A 19,990-nucleotide genomic window follows, 5' to 3' on the forward strand; every position below is an offset into this window, starting at 1 on the left:
GAACTGTAAATATAGACACACAGGAAAAGAGTAGTGCTGGGGATGCTTCTGCTAACTGCTCCTCATCCATTTCCACTGAAGGGCTGTGAAAAAGGGACTGGCTGCTTATAAAGATTGTGTACCAGTGGGCTTCCCTGGTGGCGCAGTGGTTGAGAGTCCGCCTGCCGATGCAGGGGACACGGGTTCGTGCCCCAGTCCGGGAAGATCCCACATGCCGCGGAGTGGCTGGGCCCGTGAGCCATGGCCGCTGAGCCTGCGCGTCCGGAGCCTGTGCTCCGCAACGGGAGAGGCCACAACAGTGAGAGGCCCGCGTACCGCAAAAAAAAAAAAAAAGATTGTGTACCGGTGAGGAGGAGTGGGAGTGGAGCGGGGGAGGCGTTTGTGAGAACATATGTTGGATTCTTTCCCGGGCCGGGGCACGAACCCACGTCCCCTGCATCGGCAGGCGGGCTCTCAACCACTGCGCCACCAGGGAAGCCTTATATATGTTGGATTCTTTTCATTCTCCTCTTAGTGACAGTGATTGATGGCATCTAGTGGGTCCCTGTTTGTCACTTCCTTGGTACAGCTGCTAGTGGGGGTGGGAGAAATCAGGAAGGGCTGGGCAGAGGACACAGCTAGGGGAGGAAGGGGCTCTTGATATGGTACTAAAATGACGTTTCTCACAGTTAAACTTACCAATGGTGTCTTCTCCTGCTGTACTTGACTACTACCAAGAGCTACTCTTTTTTGATCTTTTAGACTCTAGAAGAACCAGCGTTCATATCTCTGTCTTATTCCCCATTGCCAGAAAAGGGTTAACTTTGAGCACAAGATACCTGTAGTTTAAAGGGAATCGGAGAAGGAGGGAAATTCATCCTGGATGCTGTTTTGACTGATTATGTGTATATTTTGAAATTTGACCTGGCTTTAGCTATGGAATTCTCTTGGTGTTCTAAAATGTTCATTATTTAAATGATCCCCTGGGCTTCCCTGGTGGTGCAGTGGTTGAGAGTCCGCCTGCCGATGCAGGGGACGCGGGTTCGTGCCCCGGTCTGGGAAGATCCCACGTGCCGCGGAGCGGCTGGGCCCGTAAGCCATGGCCTCTGAGCCTGCGCGTCCAGAGCCTGTGCTAAAAAAAGATCCCCTATTGAATATTTGGTTAGGAAGTAGGAGAAGGCTGTAAAAAGGCGAGTTGCGGGTAGGGAGGGGTGTGGTAAATTAGCTAAGTTTACAGTGATCTTATTAAGCTTGTTGCTTGCATTTTCCTGCCTGCGTTGAGGCAAAAACTGTCTAAAAGTGCAAGAACAGTAATTATTTTGTGGTTAGATCATGAGCACAATGCAGCCAAACCGAGGAAGGAGAATCTGCTTCATCAAGTCTTCAGCTGTTGGTTAGGCCAAAATTTGTGTGGAAGCCTCCAGTGGGTGTTGATTTGGCAGGAAACCCCTGCCCAGTTCTTCTGGTTCTTTCTTCTTTACTTTTTCTCTGTTCCCAGCTCACGGTTACCTTCCAAAATGGAAGGTGCTTTGCACTGCAAATGACCATGACAGCCTCGTCTCCCCTGTAGCAAGTTCTAAGGAAGCCAAGTAGACAGAGTCCAACTTTTGAGTTCAGGTCTCCGAGGCACTTGGGTCCGCTGGTTTCACTACAGGGTGTTGTATGCCCCAGTGGCCTCCATCCAGCGGACTTTGCATCTTACACTTTCAGGTCAGCACAGCCAGGCTGCTTAGGTGCTTAGGAAAGATGCTCTTTGAAGAACATGTGGTATCTGGTGGATTCTTTGGAACATTACACTTTAAACTGATGCTCACCTGCCTAACTCCTTTTTCTTCCTTTTGATCAACATTTGTTTCTTGAACACCCATTGCATGCTGGGTACTTTTCTACCAGGTGACTCCACAGATGGTATCTGTTTTAGTTCTCATAACATCTCTGTGAGGTAGCTGGTGTTGTACCTAATCTTTGAAAAGGGGAAACTGTGGCCCAGGGAAATGGTTGCACACTAAGGTAATCACGACTAATAAATTGCAGAACCAAGTTTGAAGCCAGATTTTTGAGAACCCAAAGTCCAGTGCACAGCTGCACCCCATAGACACCTCTGAAAGTGACAGCAGCCTCTTCAGCCATCCCAAAAAAGATGTTCACCTTCATCTTGTATTATCGCACCTCGCTTTGGGAAAACAAAAGACACCTCTGAAAGTGACAGCAGCCTCTTCAGCCATCCCAAAAAAGATGTTCACCTTCATCTTGTATTATCGCACCTCGCTTTGGGAAAACAGAGTCTATGAAGATCTGAATTGGCCTGTTTTGGTTTTGGAGAAGGCTCCACTGTGAGTTTCTTCTTAAGAAGTGAACCTTCCTAGGCAGGTAGCTTAAGCCCTGTTCACCGAGTTCATTGTAGACAGTTTGTCAGAGCAGAGCAGAGTGTGGCAGACACGTGTGCTACGGAGGTGACAATCTGTATTGGAATCTCAGCCTACTAGCTGTGTAGATGTGAGCAAGTTGCTTAACTCTCTGAGCCTCTTTCCTTCCCTGGTAAACGGGAATCATACCGATCCCATCAGGTTAGTGTGAGAATACATTCACGTAAGTGCCAAGTGTCAGCTAAGTGCCGAGCAACGTGCTAATCCCATGGGAGCTGCCATCATTTGTGGTTGGCACTATCAGGATCGAGGGAGCTCCATTAGAGTGGAAACCTGGCTTGGGAACATGTATAAGTATTTGTAGAGCCCCTACGAAATACCGTTTAAACCCCTAACTTGTGTAAGGCAATAATAAAATGTGTGTGTGTGTTGACAGGGGCTGGTGGGGTGGTGGGAGCAGAGGATGGCTTGGATTAGCCACGGTGGGATGTTGCAGACTGCCAAGAGGAGAGAAGGCATGTTGGACATAGCAAAATGCTGGCTTAGTTGCAGCCCCACGGAAGTGTGCGTGGCAGACAACTAGTGCTGAAGGACAGATGGGAACAGTGACTTGTGTTGGCAGTTGGGCAGAGTGGTCCTGGGATATAGCACCGAGCAGTAAAAGCTCTGCTGTCTACTTCTCAAGGTGTTTATTATGTGCCAGGCACTGTTGTTGTGCTTTTTTCCATCAACTCACAACAGCCCTCTGAAGCAGACTATGACTATCCCCAGCGTACAGATTAGGAAACTGAGACACAGACAAGTTAAGTCCGTTCCCCAAGGCACACAGCTGGTAAGTGGCAGAGCTTGGGTTCCATCTCAGGCCTCTGCCTGCAGAGTTTGTGCTTTGAACCATTGCACTATATGCCTCTCAAAAGACAGGCAAGGGCCTTGCTCTTACGGCGTTCACATTCTAAGTAGGTGAGTCTGTCCAACAAATAAATATGATACAATCTGCCAGGTAGTAAGAAATACAATGAAGAGAAATAAAATTGGGTGAGGAGTTTTAGAGGATGGTGGGGGTTGATGGTTTAGCTAGTGTATTATTTGCTTGGGCTGCCGTAACTAAATACCACAGACTGAGTAGCTTACACAACAATTTATTTTCTCATGGTTCTGGAGGTCCAAGATCAAGGTGTCTGTGGAAGAGGTTTCTTCTGAGGCTTCTCTCCTTGACTTGCCAATGGCTGCCTTCTTGCTGTGTCCTCACTGGGTTTCCTTCCGTGTGTGCACAGCCCTGGTGTCTCTCTTTGTCCTAATCTCCTCTTCTTATCCCAGTCATTGGATTAAGTCCTCTCCAAGTGGCCTCATTTAAACTTAATCGCCTCTTAAAGGCCCCTTCTCTGGATACAGTCACATTCTCTTGTACTGTGTGGGTTAGGACTTCAACTTATGAATTTGGAGGGGACACAGTTCTGACCACAACGTTCTGCCCCTTTTCCCCCCAAATTTCTGTCCTTCTCAGAGACAAAATGCATTCATCTACATCCCAGAAGCCCCAAAATCTTAACCCATTCTAGCATCAACTCTGAGTTCCAAGTCTCACCAAAGTATCTAAATCAGGTGTGGATGAAACTTGAGATGTGATTCGTCCTGAGGCAAAAATTCCTCTCCGGCTGTGAAGCTATGCAACCCAGAAGTTTCGTGCTTCCAAATTACAAAGGAGGGACAGCCATACAATAGACATTCCCATTCTAAAAGCGAGAAATTAGAAAGAAGAAAGGGGGTGATGGATCCCAAGCGAGTCTAAAATGTAGCGGGGCAAATTCTGATTTTAAGCCTCCAGGATAATCCGCTTGGTGGTCTGTCCTTTGGGCTCACCAGGCTGGTGACCCTGCCTTCCAGACCCACGGGAACCCAGGAAGAGATAGCCTTGCCCTTTAAGGAGGAGCCGGTCTGGGCCTGTGGTGGGAGTGGCAGCCCTCTCAATCTCTGAATCTCCTTCAGGGTCATTCTTCCCTTATCCGGATGGATAACTCAGCCAGAAAGCTCTGTTGTCCCATTCCCTAGAATCCCAGAGGTCTGACGGCCTTCCTTCACTGTTGCCCTGTCTTTGTCCCCTTTAGTCTAAATGAGCATAACCCCAAGGAAGAGTTGCTCACCGCAACTAGAGAAAGCCCGCGCACAGCAACGGAGACCCAGTGCAGCCAAAAATAAACAAATAAAAATAAATACATACATTTATTTTAAAAAAAAGAGAGAGAGAAAATAGGCTTGTGGTTCCCAAGGTAGACGGGTGTGGGGGAGGGATGGATTGGGAGTTTGGGATTAGCAGATGCAAACTATTACATACAGAATGAATAAACCACAAGGTCCTACTGTATAGCACAGGATATTCAATATCCTGTGATAAACCATAATGGAAAAGAATATGAAAAAGAATATGTATATGTATAACTGAATCACTTTGCTGCACAGCAGAAATTCACATTGTAAATCATTTGTGCTTCAATAAAAATTTTTTTCAAAAAGCCCCTCAAATTCCAATTTTTAACTCTCACGACTCAAACAGAAGAAGGCAGTCTCACAGCCTAGTGTAAAATAAAAGTGGTAACAGGACACTCCAGGCTCCTTCCAGAGTAGGAGTAAAGGCCCCATGGTTTGGAGATGCAGACGCTTTCACTCTTCAGTGTAAGGTCAGAGCATAGTACATTCGCTGTCAAAGTGGAGCAAACGTCCTAGGGTTCCATGTATTCCCTTGGAACTCCCTCTTTGTCGTCACCTACCTCACAACTGTAAGTGACAGACAGCCTCGGCTGCGTCTTGTGGGTGCTGTTGTAACTGGGTGCTGGGTATGGGAAGCTTAGAGTCTGTCTAAATGGGGTCACCTCCTCGAGAGGTAAATATCTGATTGGTGCCTGGAGTTAGGAAGAATTATGAAGAGCATATATTTAAGCAACAGTGTAGGCTGTGAAGTAATTAACAAATTTTTTTCAAAATTTCTTTCAAAATAATTTTCAAAAGTTAATCAGACATATTGCAGATTGGGCTACAAAGTTTGCAGGCATTCTTATATCCATAAATGCCTCAGGCCGTTCCACTTATTTCTATTTTCCTTATCCTATGTTTAAGAAACATAGAGGAAGAAGGGTTAAAATAATGCATTCAATATCATTTTCTAAGAAATAACTCACCAAAGAGATTCTTGGAAAAATTAATTTAAAGAGAAGGGAGGGACTTCCCTGGTGTCGCAGTGGTTAGGAATCTGCCTGCCAACACAAGGGACATGGGTTCCATCCCTGGTCCGGGAAGATCCCACATGCCACGGAGCAGCTAAGCCCATGTGCCACAACTACTGAGCCTGCGAGCCACGGCTACTGAGCCCATGTGCCACACCTACCGAAGCCCGCGCACCTAGAGCCCTTACTCCGCAGCAAGAGAAGCCACCGCAATGAGAAGCCCGCGCATCGCAATGAAGAGTAGCCCCTGCTCGCTGCAACTAAAGAAAGCCTGCACACAGCAACGAAGACCCAATGCAGCCAAAAATAAATGAATAAATTTATTTTAAAAAATAGATAGATAGATAGATAAAAAAGAAGGCAACCATGTGAGTGACATCTGGGCACCAGCTATCTGCTAGGTTCCATACTGGTGGTGTTTCATTTAATCCTCCATAACTCCTGAACTAGTGGCATCCTGACATCGGTGAGAATATGAGACTTACTGCTTAGGAAACTGAGGGACTTTGCCTGATTCACCACGTGGAACCAGGTCTGGAAAGTACTTGATGCTCAAAAATATTAATTGGATTAATTAATCTGTCAAGGTTACACATCTGGTGAGCAAATAGCCCAGATTCAAACTTGGGGACATGCTAATAATAATTGTGGTTAATGTTTGCCAGGCTCTAACTATATGCCGGGCACAGTGCTAAATATATTATACAGATTCTCATTTACTCCTTACAAAAGCCCTCCAAAGGTAGATAGTTTAAGTATCTTTATTTTACAGAGAAGTCACTGGTATTATGCTAGAACTAGGATCTGAACTCAGAAAGTGTGAGCCCAAATGCCATGATTTTAGTCACCAAATTGTACTGCTTTTATCAGTTACCTGTCATTTCATCATATGAAATATTACCAAGTGATTTGGGAAAAAGGAGTTCCATGGTCAAAAAATATTGAGGGGAAACACTGCATCAAAAAGTAAACTTGGTTCCTGACTTCAGGAATTCTCTGAGCTTTCAGGATGCTAATGCAACACATGAATCCTCCAGAGAAGACATAGAATGCAACATTTTCTAAGTTCATTTGGCCCCCTTTCCCACCAGGACAGTATTAGCATCTCACTGAGCCAGTATTCTGTGGAACACAGTTCATGAAATGCTTGCCAAACTCGACAGAGGGTTGCTGTATCATCTCCTTCCTAAAGAGGAGAATGAGCAAGACGTCCTCAAAAGCCTGCTCCGTGCCTGTTAGGTCTTGGAGTCATATATTGCTTCTTTTCATGGTATTGTAAGTCTGTGTTTTAAAGAAAATAATTAGCATTATTTTAATATTTCACATCATTTTCTTATAGTGAACCAAATAAATTTTATATGAGAGAAGGCTGGGGGCCCATGGATGCCTGCCTCAGTTGTGCAATGTGTGTTTTTCGACATCCCTGTTCCCCTGAGCTAATTAGGCTGATAGAATTGTGGTGACAGTTTTTTTGTTTTTTTAATTGAATATAGTTGATTTACAGTGTTTTAGGTGTATAGCAAAGTGATCCAGTTTTTTAATATGTGTGTGTGTATACTTTTTCAGATTCTTTTCCATTATAGACTACAAGATATTGAATGTAGTTCCCCGTGCTATACAGTAGGTCCTTGTTGTTTATTTTATGTATAGCAGCATGTATCTGTTCATCCCAAATTCCTAATTTATTCCCTCCCCTCCTCGTTGTGACAGTTTTGCCTCAGCCTCCAGTGAATGGAAAGGTTTACCGTGAGAACTGAATCTAACCCTGACTTCTGACATTTTACTTCTCATTGGCACAAAAGGTGACCAGTTACACTGTACACGTAAAAATAGCTGGTCGTTTTTATCCTTTTGTAAAATATTTCATATGCTGATTTTCAAAATGTTTCAGGAGAGAAATTGACTTGTAGTACTTGAAAGTTCACGGATTAGGGCACTACATTAAAACAGGGTTTGTGCAGAAAAAAACACACTTTCTGTTTCTAGGCCAGCAGCTCTACTTTGGGGACATTTATTTCATACAGTGCTGTATGATAGAGACCAAGATTTATAGTTGGAGATTTCCTGAATAACAACTCAGATAGCAAATGCCTCAGTGAAACAACTTTCCTGTGCTCTGCAAAGCAAAAAGTAGCACAATAGAATGGATGGTTTGTCTCCAGATTTCTGTGAGGTGGTATTTTGGCTTTTGGTTTTGTTTTGTTTTGTTTGTTTGTTTTTGGTTCTCTTGCAAGACAAAATGACATTAATTATTTTTCTTTTTGGCCTTAACCTAAAATTGGAAAATTTTTACCTTTCTCTCCCCTTCATCCTTCTCCCAGTATCCTCCCCTGCCACACACCCCTCCTTCTCCCGGTCTCACTTGGAACGGACCTGGTACTTTTCCACACAGAGCTACTTAACGAAAACCATCTCAACTCAAACAACAAAAAACAAAAAAACAAATTTGAAGACAGTCTGCTTGAATGATAGAAAGGAAATTCCTTTTACCTCCATTTTGTTGTTGCCTGGTAAGTGATTCAGATTTTCCTTCTGCAGAGAGAAGAGAACGCAAGCAATACTAATACAAAAGAGCCCCATTTCCTGCCCCCCACCCCACCCCCCGAAAGGAAAATAAGGTTCTGCGACAGCCTTGAAGATGCTCATAAGGAATAGCTTCACCTCTGGTTTGGGATGAGATGTTCACATACTGGTGTTGAGGTTCAGTACGAGCAACCAATGGAAGGAACAGGGAAGAAGCAGTAAATGCGAGGGCAGCAGGAGGAGACACAGGCCAATTCTGGTTTTCTGTGGGTTTTCAGGTCAAATTGAAGACAGTCTTTTTAACCAATGGTGCTGAGACAACTGGATGTCCACATTCAAAAGAATGAATTTGAGGGCTTCCCTGGTGGCGCAGTGGTTGAGAGTCCGCCTGCCGATGCAGGGGACACGGGTTCGTGCCCCGGTCCGGGAAGATCCCACATGCCGCAGAGCGGCTGGGCCCGTGAGCCATGGCCGCTGAGCCTGCGCATCCGGAACCTGTGCTCCGCAACGGGAGAGGCCACAAGAGTGAGAGGCCACGTACCACAAAAAAAAAAAAGAAAAAAAGAATGAATTTGGACCCTTACCTCTCACCAGTACAAAAAATTAACTCAAAATGGGTAGAAGATATAATAAATATAAGAGTTAAAACTATGAGGCTCTTAGAAGAAAACATAGGTGTTTGTGACCTTCAGTTAAGCAGTGGTTTCTTAAATATGACATCAAAGTACAAGCAAAAAAAGAATAGATAAATGGGGGACTTCCCTGGTGGTCCAGTGGTTAAGACTTCACCTTCCAATGCAAGGGGGTGCAGGTTCAATCCCTGATTGGGGAGCTAAGATCCCACATGCCTTGCAGCCAAAAAACCAAAACATAAAACAGAAGCAATATTGTAACAAATTCAATAAAGACTTAAAGAAAAAAAGAATAGATAAATGGGGCTTCATCAAAATTACAACCTTTCTGTGCTTCAAAAGACACGGTCAAGAAAGCAAAAAGACAAGCCACAGAATGAAGAAATATTTTCAAATCATGTACCTGATAAGGGATTTGTATACCAAATATATAAAGAACTCTTATAACTCAATTATTTTAAAAAACCCAGCTAAAACATAGGCAATGGATTTGAAACGACGTTTCTCTAAATAAGATATGCAAATGGGCAATAAGCACATAAAAAGATACTCAATATCATTAGCCATCAGAGAAATGAAAATCAAAACCATAATGAGATGCCACTTTGTATCTACTTAGGATGGCTATAATCAGAAAGACAGCTGAGTGTTGGCAAGGAGCTGGGGAAATTAGAATCCTCACACAGCGCTGATGGGAATGTAAAATGTTGCAGCTGCTTTGGAAAAGTCTGGAAGTTCCAAAAAAGATTAAACATAGAGTTACCTTATGACCCAGCAATTCTACTCCTAGGTATATACACAAGAAAAAGCAGAACGTATGTCCTTGCAAAAACTTACACACTAATGTTTACAGCAGCATTATTCGTAGTAGCCAAATAGTGGGAAAAACCCACATGTCCCTAAACTGATAAATAAAATATGATATATATCCATACAGCAGAATATTATTCAGCAATGAAAAGGAATGCAGCCCTAATATATCCTACACAATAGATGAACCTTGAAAACATTATGGTAAGTGAAAGAAGCTAGTCACAGACGGCCATGTATTTTATGGTTCCATTTACATGAAATGTCCAGAATAAGTAGATCTATAAACAGAGAGTAGATTAGTGGGTTGGAAAATTGGGAGTAAACAGGGAATATTGTAAATGAGTTATAGCGCTTCTTTTCAGAGTGATGAAGACGTTCTAAAATTGTTAAGTGATGGTCTCACAACCCTGTGACTATGCTAAAAGTCACTGCGTTATACATCTTAAAAGAGTATATTGTGTGTGAATTCTCTCTCAATAAAGCTGTTATTAAACACAACAAAATCACATAATTAGTGTCGTACAGAATTCCATTTATAATTTTACACTCTTGGACTAAAACTCAGCTCAGAGTTTTAAGTGACCTGTTCCAGGGCATCCAGCTAGTGATTGGAAATCCAGACTTCCTGAACATCAGGCCAGTTGTTTTCTGTATTGTGATTGCGACAGGAAGTTTGACCCCAACAGACCATAAAAATCCCACTTAATGAATTGCATTGATTTGGCGGGGTAACACTAGCTTTGTAACAGATAAGCCACTGAGGCTGAGGTTGGCAGTAGAAATGTAATTCTTTTTCAGGTAACATTCAGTAGCTTAAGGCGAGGATGAGGGGGTACAGGAGGCTCCTTACCACGCAGATAACCCAGGTCCCCGGGTTCCTCAGGGACCCAGGCTGATGGGAGATCTTCCATCTTCTTTCAAGGTTGCCCTGAGCTTTAGCATCCTGCTAGCAGACGGGGGGAGGGGAGAGTGGAGGCTTTTGAAACATAGGTCCAAAGGATATTCAGCCCACGTGATGACTGGGTACTCGTTTAGAAGCTTGCATATCATGGCCCCTGCTTCCCTGTGAGGTAGTTTAGTACCCTGAGAGCAGTGTTAGGGAGCCAGCCTAGCTGGTTATGCTGGAGCGGAGTTTACTGACTGTTCCAGAAGAATGGTCTTGCTATCATCATTCAAACGTTATTGATCATATACTGACTAATAATTGATAAGTTTCCAAGCTGTATATTATGAGGAGACTCTTAGAGATCCTGCCTTGTCTGGCCAGAGTTCTCGAGGAGGTGACCCCATTTAGACAGACTCTAAGCTTCCCACACCCAGCACCCAGTTACAACAGCACCCGCAAGACGCAGCCGCGGCTGTCTGTCACTTACAGTTGTGAGGTAGGTGACGACAAAGAGGGAGTTCCAAGGGAATACATGGAACCCTAGGACGTTTGCTCCACTTTGACAGCGAATGTACTATGCTCTGACCTTACACTAAAGAGTGAAAGCGTCTGCATCTCCAAACCATGGGGCCTTTACTCCTACTCTGGAAGGAGCCTGGAGTGTCCTGTTACCACTTTTATTTTACACTAGGCTGTGAGACTGCCTTCTTCTGTTTGAGTCGTGAGAGTTAAAAATTGGAATTTGAGGGGCTTTTTGAAAAAAAATTTTATTGAAGCACAAATGATTTACAACGTGAATTTCTGCTGTGCAGCAAAGTGATTCAGTTATACATATACATATTCTTTTTCATATTCTTTTCCATTATGGTTTATCACAGGATATTGAGTATCCTGTGCTATACAGTAGGATCTTGTGGTTTATTCATTCTGTATGTAATAGTTTGCATCTGCTAATCCCAAACTCCCAATCCATCCCTCCCCCACACCCGTCTACCTTGGGAACCACAAGCCTATTCTCTCTCTCTTTTTTTTTAAATAAATGTATGTATTTATTTTTATTTGTTTATTTTTGGCTGCACTGGGTCTCTGTTGCTGTGCGTGGGCTTTCTCTAGTTGCGGTGAGCAGGGGCTACTCTTCCTTGCGCTGCACGGGCTTCTCATTGCAGTGTCTGCTCTTGTTGCGGAGCACGGGCTCTAGGCACGCGGGCTTCAGTAGTTGGGGCACACAGCCTCAGTAGTTGTGGCTCACGGCCTCTAGAGTGCAGGCTCAGTAATTGTGGCGCACGGGCTTAGTTGTTCCGTGGCATCACAAGCCTATTCTCTATGAGTCTGTTTCTGTTTTGTAGATAAGTTCATTTGTGTCATAGTTTAGATTCCACATATAAGTGCTATCATATGGTATTTGTTTTTCTCTTTCTGACTTACTTCAATTTAGTAAAAATTATAATCTCTAGGTCCACCCTTGTTGTTGCAAATGGCATTATTTCATTTTTTATGGCCGAGTAATATTCCATTGTATATATGTACCACATACATATTCTTTGTCTGCTCATCTGTTGATGGACATTTAGGTTGCTTCCATGTCTTGGCTGTTGTAAATAGTGCTGCTATGAATATAGGGGTGCATGTATCTTTTTGAATTAAAGTTTTTTCCGGATATATACCCAGAAGTGGGATCACTGGATGATATGGCAACTCTATTTTTAGTTTTTTGAGGAACCTCCATACTGTTTTCCATAGCGGCTGCACCAATTTTCATTCCAACCCACAGTGTAGGAGGGTTCCTAGAGGAGCTTTTTGATGTCTTTCAATTAGTAGCTCTATGGCCTTGGCTTTTCTGGGCCTCAGATTAGCATCTGCAAGTGGTGATCCTAATAGCACCTTTCCTTATGGGGTGGGCTCGAGGATTAAATGATAATCCCCGTCAAGTATTAAATCCAGGTTCTAGAATAAAATAGTGCTAATAAACACTAGTTACCATTGATGGTAATAGCATTTTCTTTTGACTTTCAAGGTAGTGAAACACTGATGCCTAATGTTGCAAAAATGCTACATTTACCAGTCAGTGGCAGTGTCCTAAAAGACGTTATGATGTAACTGTGATGCTTGGAAAACATTTTTCCTAAGCAGTCAGAATCTTTCATTTAATAACAATCTGTTGGGTGCCCACTATCTGTAAATACATTTCCAGGACAAAGGGATTATGAAAAGGAAGAAGAGATGGCTTTTGCCTTTGAGTACTTCATGATGTCATATGCATTAGCAATGGCTACATTTTAAATAGGCTATAGTTAACCTAAGTTTTTAGAATAGTGTTTTCAGCCAGCTACACATATATTCTAACACAGACAAAAATTAAGGTGATTATCCTTTTAAAAAGTAAGACCAAGTCTAAAATATCACACTTCAGAGTTGTTTTTATTTTAACGTCCTGCCCCTCGGTCCCAAATGTCAATTTATCTCCCCCACTCCTACTACAAATTGTCAATTTACCTCTCTGCCACCCTTCATACATCTACCCCCGATTACGGGATTATTATAAAGCAGTTATATACTGTTGTGTTAGAAACAATTTTGTACATTTTTTCAAGATAATTATTTGAAAACAGGTTTGTTTTGATGTGAAGTAGCATAATGCCGTAATTTGTAGTTTATTTCGATTAGAAACTTGGTCTAGTGCAGTGGCTTTTAACTTGGCCAGATTTTTATCAAAAAGGCAATGTTGTTATTGATTTCTTACATTTTTAAAAATTCATCAAGGCTTTGGTACTCTTACGTTCATTTGAAGCCCTTGTTTGTTATGTGAAAGCAAACTTGTCATCTCATTTTATCAGTTCCTTGTTCTCCCAGTTTCCCCAGTCCCCCTAGGATGTTAGACCTGGGAGAGACCTTAACATCCCATCCTTCTCATCTCCTGCCCCTTTAGCAGAGGAGAAAAATGAGGCCCAGAGAGGTTAGGGGGCATGCCTGGGGTCACACAGTGGATGTGGGGCTGAGTCCTCCCTCCACATGGGGCCCCTCTCCCTGGCTGGGAATATTCTCTTTCCTTTGACCCCCTCCTGCACTTTCTAAGCTGTCACCGAGTCTTGTTACCGTTTCCTTGAAATGCCTCTTGTTTTCCTTCCTTCCCCTTTCTTCCTGTCTCATCCAGTCCCTCCACTCCTCACAATGGGAGAGGCTGACAGAGCGCTTTATCTTTGGGGCATCCATCATACAAGATTACTTTTCTCTAATTACCACTGTCAGCCTGTCACTCCTCTGCTGCGAAGATGCCCAGAGCTCCCTGCTTCCTGTGGCAGCAAACGTCGTCACTTGTCTTCACGCCAGTTCCCTCAGAACCTCACTTCACTATATGTGCTCAGCGTTATTCCTTTCTTCCCACAAACCCCAAAGGCCCAGAGTCTTCTCTGGGTTTGCTCTGTCAATCAGCCATGTTTCCTTTATGGCTTTAGTATGTCCTGTTCCCCAGCTCCTAAGCGCTTCCCCTGCCTTTCCAAAGACTCCCCTTTTCTAGGCCAAATCCAGATCCCACAACCTTCTCACTGTTTTCCCTGTTACTCCAGTGATAATCCAACGATCCCCTTTATTCCCCAACTTTTTCTTCTTATGCACTAACATGTAGCATTGGGCAGCATAGCCTCTCTTACATGGCTCCCTGGTTTTTCCCCACAATTGTGTTGCCGTCTCAATTATGCTTAACGCTCTTAGAAGGCAGGGCTTATGTTTATGCTTTTCTCATATACTCCACGTTTTACATGGCCTAAATAAGTGGTCAGTAAATACTCCTTGCTTATTAGGGACTCTTTGAGCTTTTCAAAGATGTTGGCCAGAGCTGCGAGCGATTGAGACGTTTCACAGTGTTCACTGCTTGGATCACGATCGGTTGTTAATACTGCAGAACAGCCCTCTCCCGACTGCCAAGTGTTGATGGGATCGGCGCTGTCGCTGTTAATGATCTTCTGCGGGGACTGGCTGTATAGGTGTGGAGCTCACACTCATAGTTGGTGATTGGGCGGTGGGTTCGTGGCAGGGAGGTGAGAGCTTGCACCCCTGCCTCTTGGATCTTACAGTAGGGAAGAGTTCTTCAAGAATGGATAGGAAGCGCATTATTCTCTGAGCTCCACAGATTCTCAGCACACCAGTGTGAAATGGGAACTGGCCTGGCTCCCCTCCCACTGTGTGTTTTTGAGCCAGTAGTGACCTTGGTGCTCTCTTTTCTACAATACTGGCACAATGTCCTAAGATTTAATCTCATCTTTTTCAAAATCCAGTAAATAGCTTCCCCAAAAAAGGTAAGCATGCTGTAATAAGTTCCTGGTATTGGAAAAAGGAATGTACCCTATTTAAAGAAGACAGCGTCTGCTCTCTGAATTTCACTGTCCCTTTTCCACGCTTCCTACCTTTCCTGGTAGTCATTTCCAGACTGAGGCAACTGCAAATTTTATTGCACCTGGGACTACACTCTCCCCACAGCATAACCCCTACAAGAATGTCCTCCACTAAGGGCTCATAAACTTGGAACTGTTTTTTTCTGTAATGTCAGCAAGACTCATTCCACCCATACAAATAGGCTTTGGCCTTTTTCCTCTTTGGCACAAAAGAGAATTGGCAGAGACTCTGATAAAAGTGAAGTCGACAAGCTCTGGCTTGGAAGTGAGTTCAGTGCCTCTGGGCTTGTCATCCCCCTTGTTCCTGTGTGTTCTGAATTCTTGTCCCACCCAGAAAGTTCTCTCTTCCCATCTGTGACACCTAAAGATGTTTCACATCCCGCTCCCTTTGTTAATGTCTCCATCACAGGTAGTAAGATACTGCATCTCTTCAGTTATAGAAAGTTACTTGAACTGGAGTCACCTTAAGGTTTTTTTAATCCCTTTAGGTGGATGGAAGTCTGCTTAGTGGAAGAATTGCCACCAACCACTGAACTGGAAGAAGGGCTCCGGAACGGAGTTTACCTTGCAAAGTTAGCCAAGTTCTTTGCCCCCAAAATGGTATCGGAGAAAAAGATCTATGATGTGGAACAAACACGTTACAAGGTAACTGAGATCTAATTGGTCTGGCCTCCAGCTCAAAGTGGACGTTCAGTCTTTCCCTTCCTTTCCTTTCTTTTAGTGTTTCTATAAGGATTTGGTGGGAGATGGGTTGTGGGGAAAGGGGATGTCCTTGGTCTTTTAAGCCTGTAAATAATCATTCCTGAGGCGGCAGCAATTTTAAAAGCAAAGCATTTGTCTATTTCTGGTCTGAGGCCGAGAGATCTTTGCTTTATGGGGCTTCCCAGCTCCCACCCCCATTATTCCTTCATGGAGGTCATTTTATTAGTGCCAGTAACTGTAAGAGTGGAGACCCCTCTACCCCTCCTTTTTTCACCATCAACACAGTTTATTACTCCCCTTATTCTCATCAAGGAATAAAGTACCCAACTAGGACTTGAACTTGTGGCCCTAAAGAGTTAGGCCCAAGGTGATTTAAAAAAAAAATTCTGACATTGAATAGGCAGGAACTCCTTTCCTTTTGGTGTTTAAAACAAATTAAGACTACCCTTTTTATATGCTACTAGTTTTAAGAATTATTTCATGGCTAATTTGGGAAGGCATATGGGTGAGAAAACCAAACCAAAATAAATACCAATCTTGTATTAATAAAAAAAATTCTGATATTTTTCAGATACATGTTTAAGTATTTTCAGATAAAGTGATATATCTATCATTTGCTTCAAAATAACTGGGAGGAAGTTGGACCGATGATTCAAGACTGGCCATGTGTTCACAGTTGTTGAGATTAGATGAGGCATGCAAATGAGTTCATTATACTATTCTGTCCAATTTTTATGTTTGAAATTTTCCATTAAGAAGTAAAGGAGGAAAAAGTAAACACCAGCCTGAAAGACCCCTTCATTATATGTGTCTTCAAAAGGGAATTTTAAAATTTGTGCTGTTGGGGCTTCCCTGGTGGTGCAGTGGTTGGGAGTCTGCCTGCCGATGCAGGGGACACGGGTTCATGCCCCGGTCCAGGAAGATCCCACATGCCACGGAGCGGCTGGGCCCGTGAGCCATGGCCGCTGAGCCTGCGCGTCCAGAGCCTGTGCTCCGCAACGGGAGAGGCCACAACAGTGAGAGGCCCGCGTACCAAAAAAAAAAAAAAAAAAAAAGTGTGCTGTTCCCTCCTGGAACATGTGATCCATTCTCCGCTTTGGGTCAGGGTTTCTAAAGCTTCTTTGAAACTTGATTCTTTATTTTCTTAATATATTGTGTTTGGTTTTTTTATCAGTATTTTTTATCTGCAGATTTTCAAGTATCCTTAAAAGTTATTTCTCTTAAAATTTCAAGGGTAACATTAAGTATAGTTGAAAATGGAATGATTTTCCATTTATTGCATGTCACACTACCCTTCAGTTGTTATTGAGACAAAGTTTATTTTTTAAATGTGTATATTGAATTCAGAGCAAATGTTTGAGTAATGGTTTATGCTAACAGTAGACAAGATGAATTGACATCTTTTTTGACAACTCTCTTTTCATCATCTAGCCCAAAAGGGAATTGAGCAAAAGTTTCTGCCTTGAATAACGTTATGAATAGAAGTGTTTGCATATCTTAAAATAAGTTTGAGTTTATTAAGTCATGTGTTTATTAACTCTAGATGTTTCTCCCTAGAGTAAGTTTTCGACCTTTTGTAAGACTTAAGTGAAACAAATGACTTAGCCAGCCAAAATTAAAGTTTGGTTTTTTTTTTCGAGGAATACTTTAAAAGTTCAGACACGGTAAAAAAATAATTTCTATCCCCCTTGTCACAAAATAAATGAACATTTATCCACATTTTAGAGCACGATTTTTGTTTTATTTTCATGACTGTAATGGTAGTTACCAAGATCTAGGCCTATTAGTACTAACAGCCATGTAGATTTTTTTTTTTTTTTTTTTTTTGCGGTACACGGGCCTCTCACTGTTGTGGCCTCTCCCGTTGCGGAGCACAGGCTCCAGACGCGCAGGCTCAGCGGCCATGGCTCACGGGCCTAGCCGCTCCGCGGCATGTGGGATCTTCCTGGACCGGGGCACGAACCCATGTCCCCTGCATCGGCAGGCGGACTCTCAACCACCGTGCCACCAGGGAAGCCCCAGCCATGTAGATTTGATGATAGAGTTAAAGTGTAGTTGGCGCCAGGCCTCCCTGGAAAGGGATTGTGGGTATTTTGATGTGTGAATAGTGAGAATCAGGCCAGAAAGACAGACCTTTAGTGAAGGTGAGACTCAGAGCAGCGGGTGGGCTGATTCTTCCCTCTCCTGGCACATTATACACCTTGAATATAGGTGTCTCTTCCCAGTTTAGCTGTGGACCCCCTCATGGCAACTTAAACAGGTGCTGTTTCCTCCTGGCATCAGAGATCCTATCATTTGAATCAGTAGCAGCTTCTCTTTGGGATGGGGATGGGGAAGTGATTCCAATTTCTTGTTAAAAAATAAAATACCTGTGGCGCCTAAGCAGATGATGACATCCCTGAGCAAAACATCGTGACAGAGGGAAGTGTTCTATGTTGCTGTCACCCGTGCCGCCAGGCCTCCACTGGGGTGCACAGAAGAAAGGCTGCTAGGAGAGGCATGGAAAGAAGGGAGGTGGTGGATGGAGGGTGGTAGATGCCAGCTGTGATGTGGGAGAAACACGGGACAAATGGAAACTACCCCTCTGTTAATTCACTGGAGAAAAGAGGCTTTTCTTAAAAAAAAAAAAGGCTTTTCTTTTTCTCCTTTTATTAAATCCTTGAAAGTGTCCTTGAATGGAAATTGTCAGTGATTTGCCATGTAATCATAAGTTTTTATGTTAAGGCCATTTCATTTCTTCTACAGAAATGCAAGGAGACCAGTATTAGTGGGCAGGAGACTTAGCTTCCCGTTCATGTGCTCTTCAGGTCTAAAGCCCGTCACGCACGTGGCCCTTTCTAAGGAGCACTAAATCACGGGACTGCGAGAGACGTTGAAACACGAGGGAACACTTGCTAACCTAGGCCTGTCTCTTGGTGTGCCATCTGGAAACCATGAGCTCAGTGAGGCTGGGTGCTCACTGCAGGGTCTGCCTGGACTGCAGCCGTAAAATATGACCCACCTGTTGGGCAGCGTGTCCCCGATGCAAAAGCTCTGTCCTGAATCGCAAGGCCTCAGGTGTGGCACTGTTGATGGCTTTGAGCCAAGTAGATGGGAGCTTTCATGCTGCCCCATCCTCTTTGTCTGCCAGCTTATGTACAGCCTTGGCCCCTCATTAACTTAGGTTTAGAAAGATATGCTAGGTATTAGAGTTAAACCTTCCAGTGATGAGTATTCTTTCCCTGACCATTCCCACCACCCCCCTTCCAGGTCTGAGTTGCATGATCATGCCATGCACACAAGGACACACCACAGAGTACTGTAATGATTATTTTGTCACGAAGGCAAGAACTGTGTGTGTCTCCTCTGTCATATCCCCAGTGAATGGTGCAGGTTCTGGCCCATAGGGTGTGCTGCGGAAATAGCTGTTGGGTGAAGGAACGAATGACAGTAGTTCGTAGTAAGCCAGAGTGCTCCGTTTCTTGTCTTCTACGCTTTATTCAGTACTTTATTCAATATTTACTGAAACTCTTCCTCTAAGTGTGATGCTCAAACTTCCTGTGGGACCCCCTGATGGGTGTGTGTAAAAACGTCAACTTTTGGGCCCCATCCCAGACTACTGAGTCAGGCAGAATCTTAGCCAGGGACCCAGGAAGCTGCATTCTTAATAATCACCCCAGGCAGTTTTTTTCTTAGAGTCTACAAAGGTTTGACTATAGGCAGACACACATTAATATAATACATTTTAATAAAGTTATACAGAAAGCAGATAAAATTGTCCTAAGATAGAAATACGTAAAGGATATGACTCAATTATCCATACAGTACTTATTAGTACCTACCATGTGGCAGCCACTGTTCCAGGCACCAGTGGCAGACTGGGCAGCAGGTAAGACATGATTTCATGGTCAGTTGGAGAGAGAGACTGTGAGTAAAATAGACAGTTGTGAATTGTGATAAGTGTATGAAGGAAGAAATGAAAGCCAGAATTATTGACAGATGGCCATGGGCTTCTCTGAGGAGACATTTACTCTGAGGCTGGAAGAATGAGAGGAAACTCGTCCATGTGGAGAGTTAAGGGTAGGGAATGGGGAGGATGGTCCAGAGAGAAGGGACCCATTTGTGAGAAGCTCAAGGAAGAAAAGAGCTTGGCCAAGTTGAGTGGCTGAAAGGCTACGGTGAGGGACAGTGGTAAGAAATGAGACCAGGAGGGAAGCAGAGACAGATTACTCAGTGACACATGGAGGACCTAAGTACAATGAGTGACTTCAACCTAAGTACAGGGGGAAGCTGTTTCAGTGTTGGCAGAGACATCATGGTACAGTATGTGCTTTAGAAAGATTTCTCTACTGCTATGTGGAGAACACATTGGACGGAGGGTGGACATGCAGGCAGAGTGCATGAGGGGATTACTCAGTCCAGGTGACAGGTGACAGTGGCCTGCAGAGACAAGAAGTGAGTGGATTCAAGAGGGAAAACAAAGGGTGAATCCTGGAAAGGGGCT

The 19,990-nt window shown here is 43.6% G+C and overlaps 1 protein-coding gene across 3 annotated transcripts in view; it reads left to right on the forward strand.

Moving 5' to 3' along the window:
• Positions 1-19,990, forward strand: part of IQGAP2 (IQ motif containing GTPase activating protein 2) — a 286,377-nt gene that overhangs the window by 128,765 nt on the left and 137,622 nt on the right. For all 3 annotated transcript variants that reach the window (XM_060295905.1, XM_030846123.2, XM_060295906.1), the window contains exon 3: positions 15,294-15,450. In XM_060295905.1, coding sequence (XP_060151888.1) covers positions 15,294-15,450 — 157 coding nt within the window. The remainder of the gene's footprint in view (positions 1-15,293; positions 15,451-19,990) is intronic.

Source organism: Globicephala melas, chromosome 3, assembly GCF_963455315.2.
Source record: "Globicephala melas chromosome 3, mGloMel1.2, whole genome shotgun sequence".
Classification (NCBI taxonomy): domain Eukaryota; kingdom Metazoa; phylum Chordata; class Mammalia; order Artiodactyla; family Delphinidae; genus Globicephala; species Globicephala melas.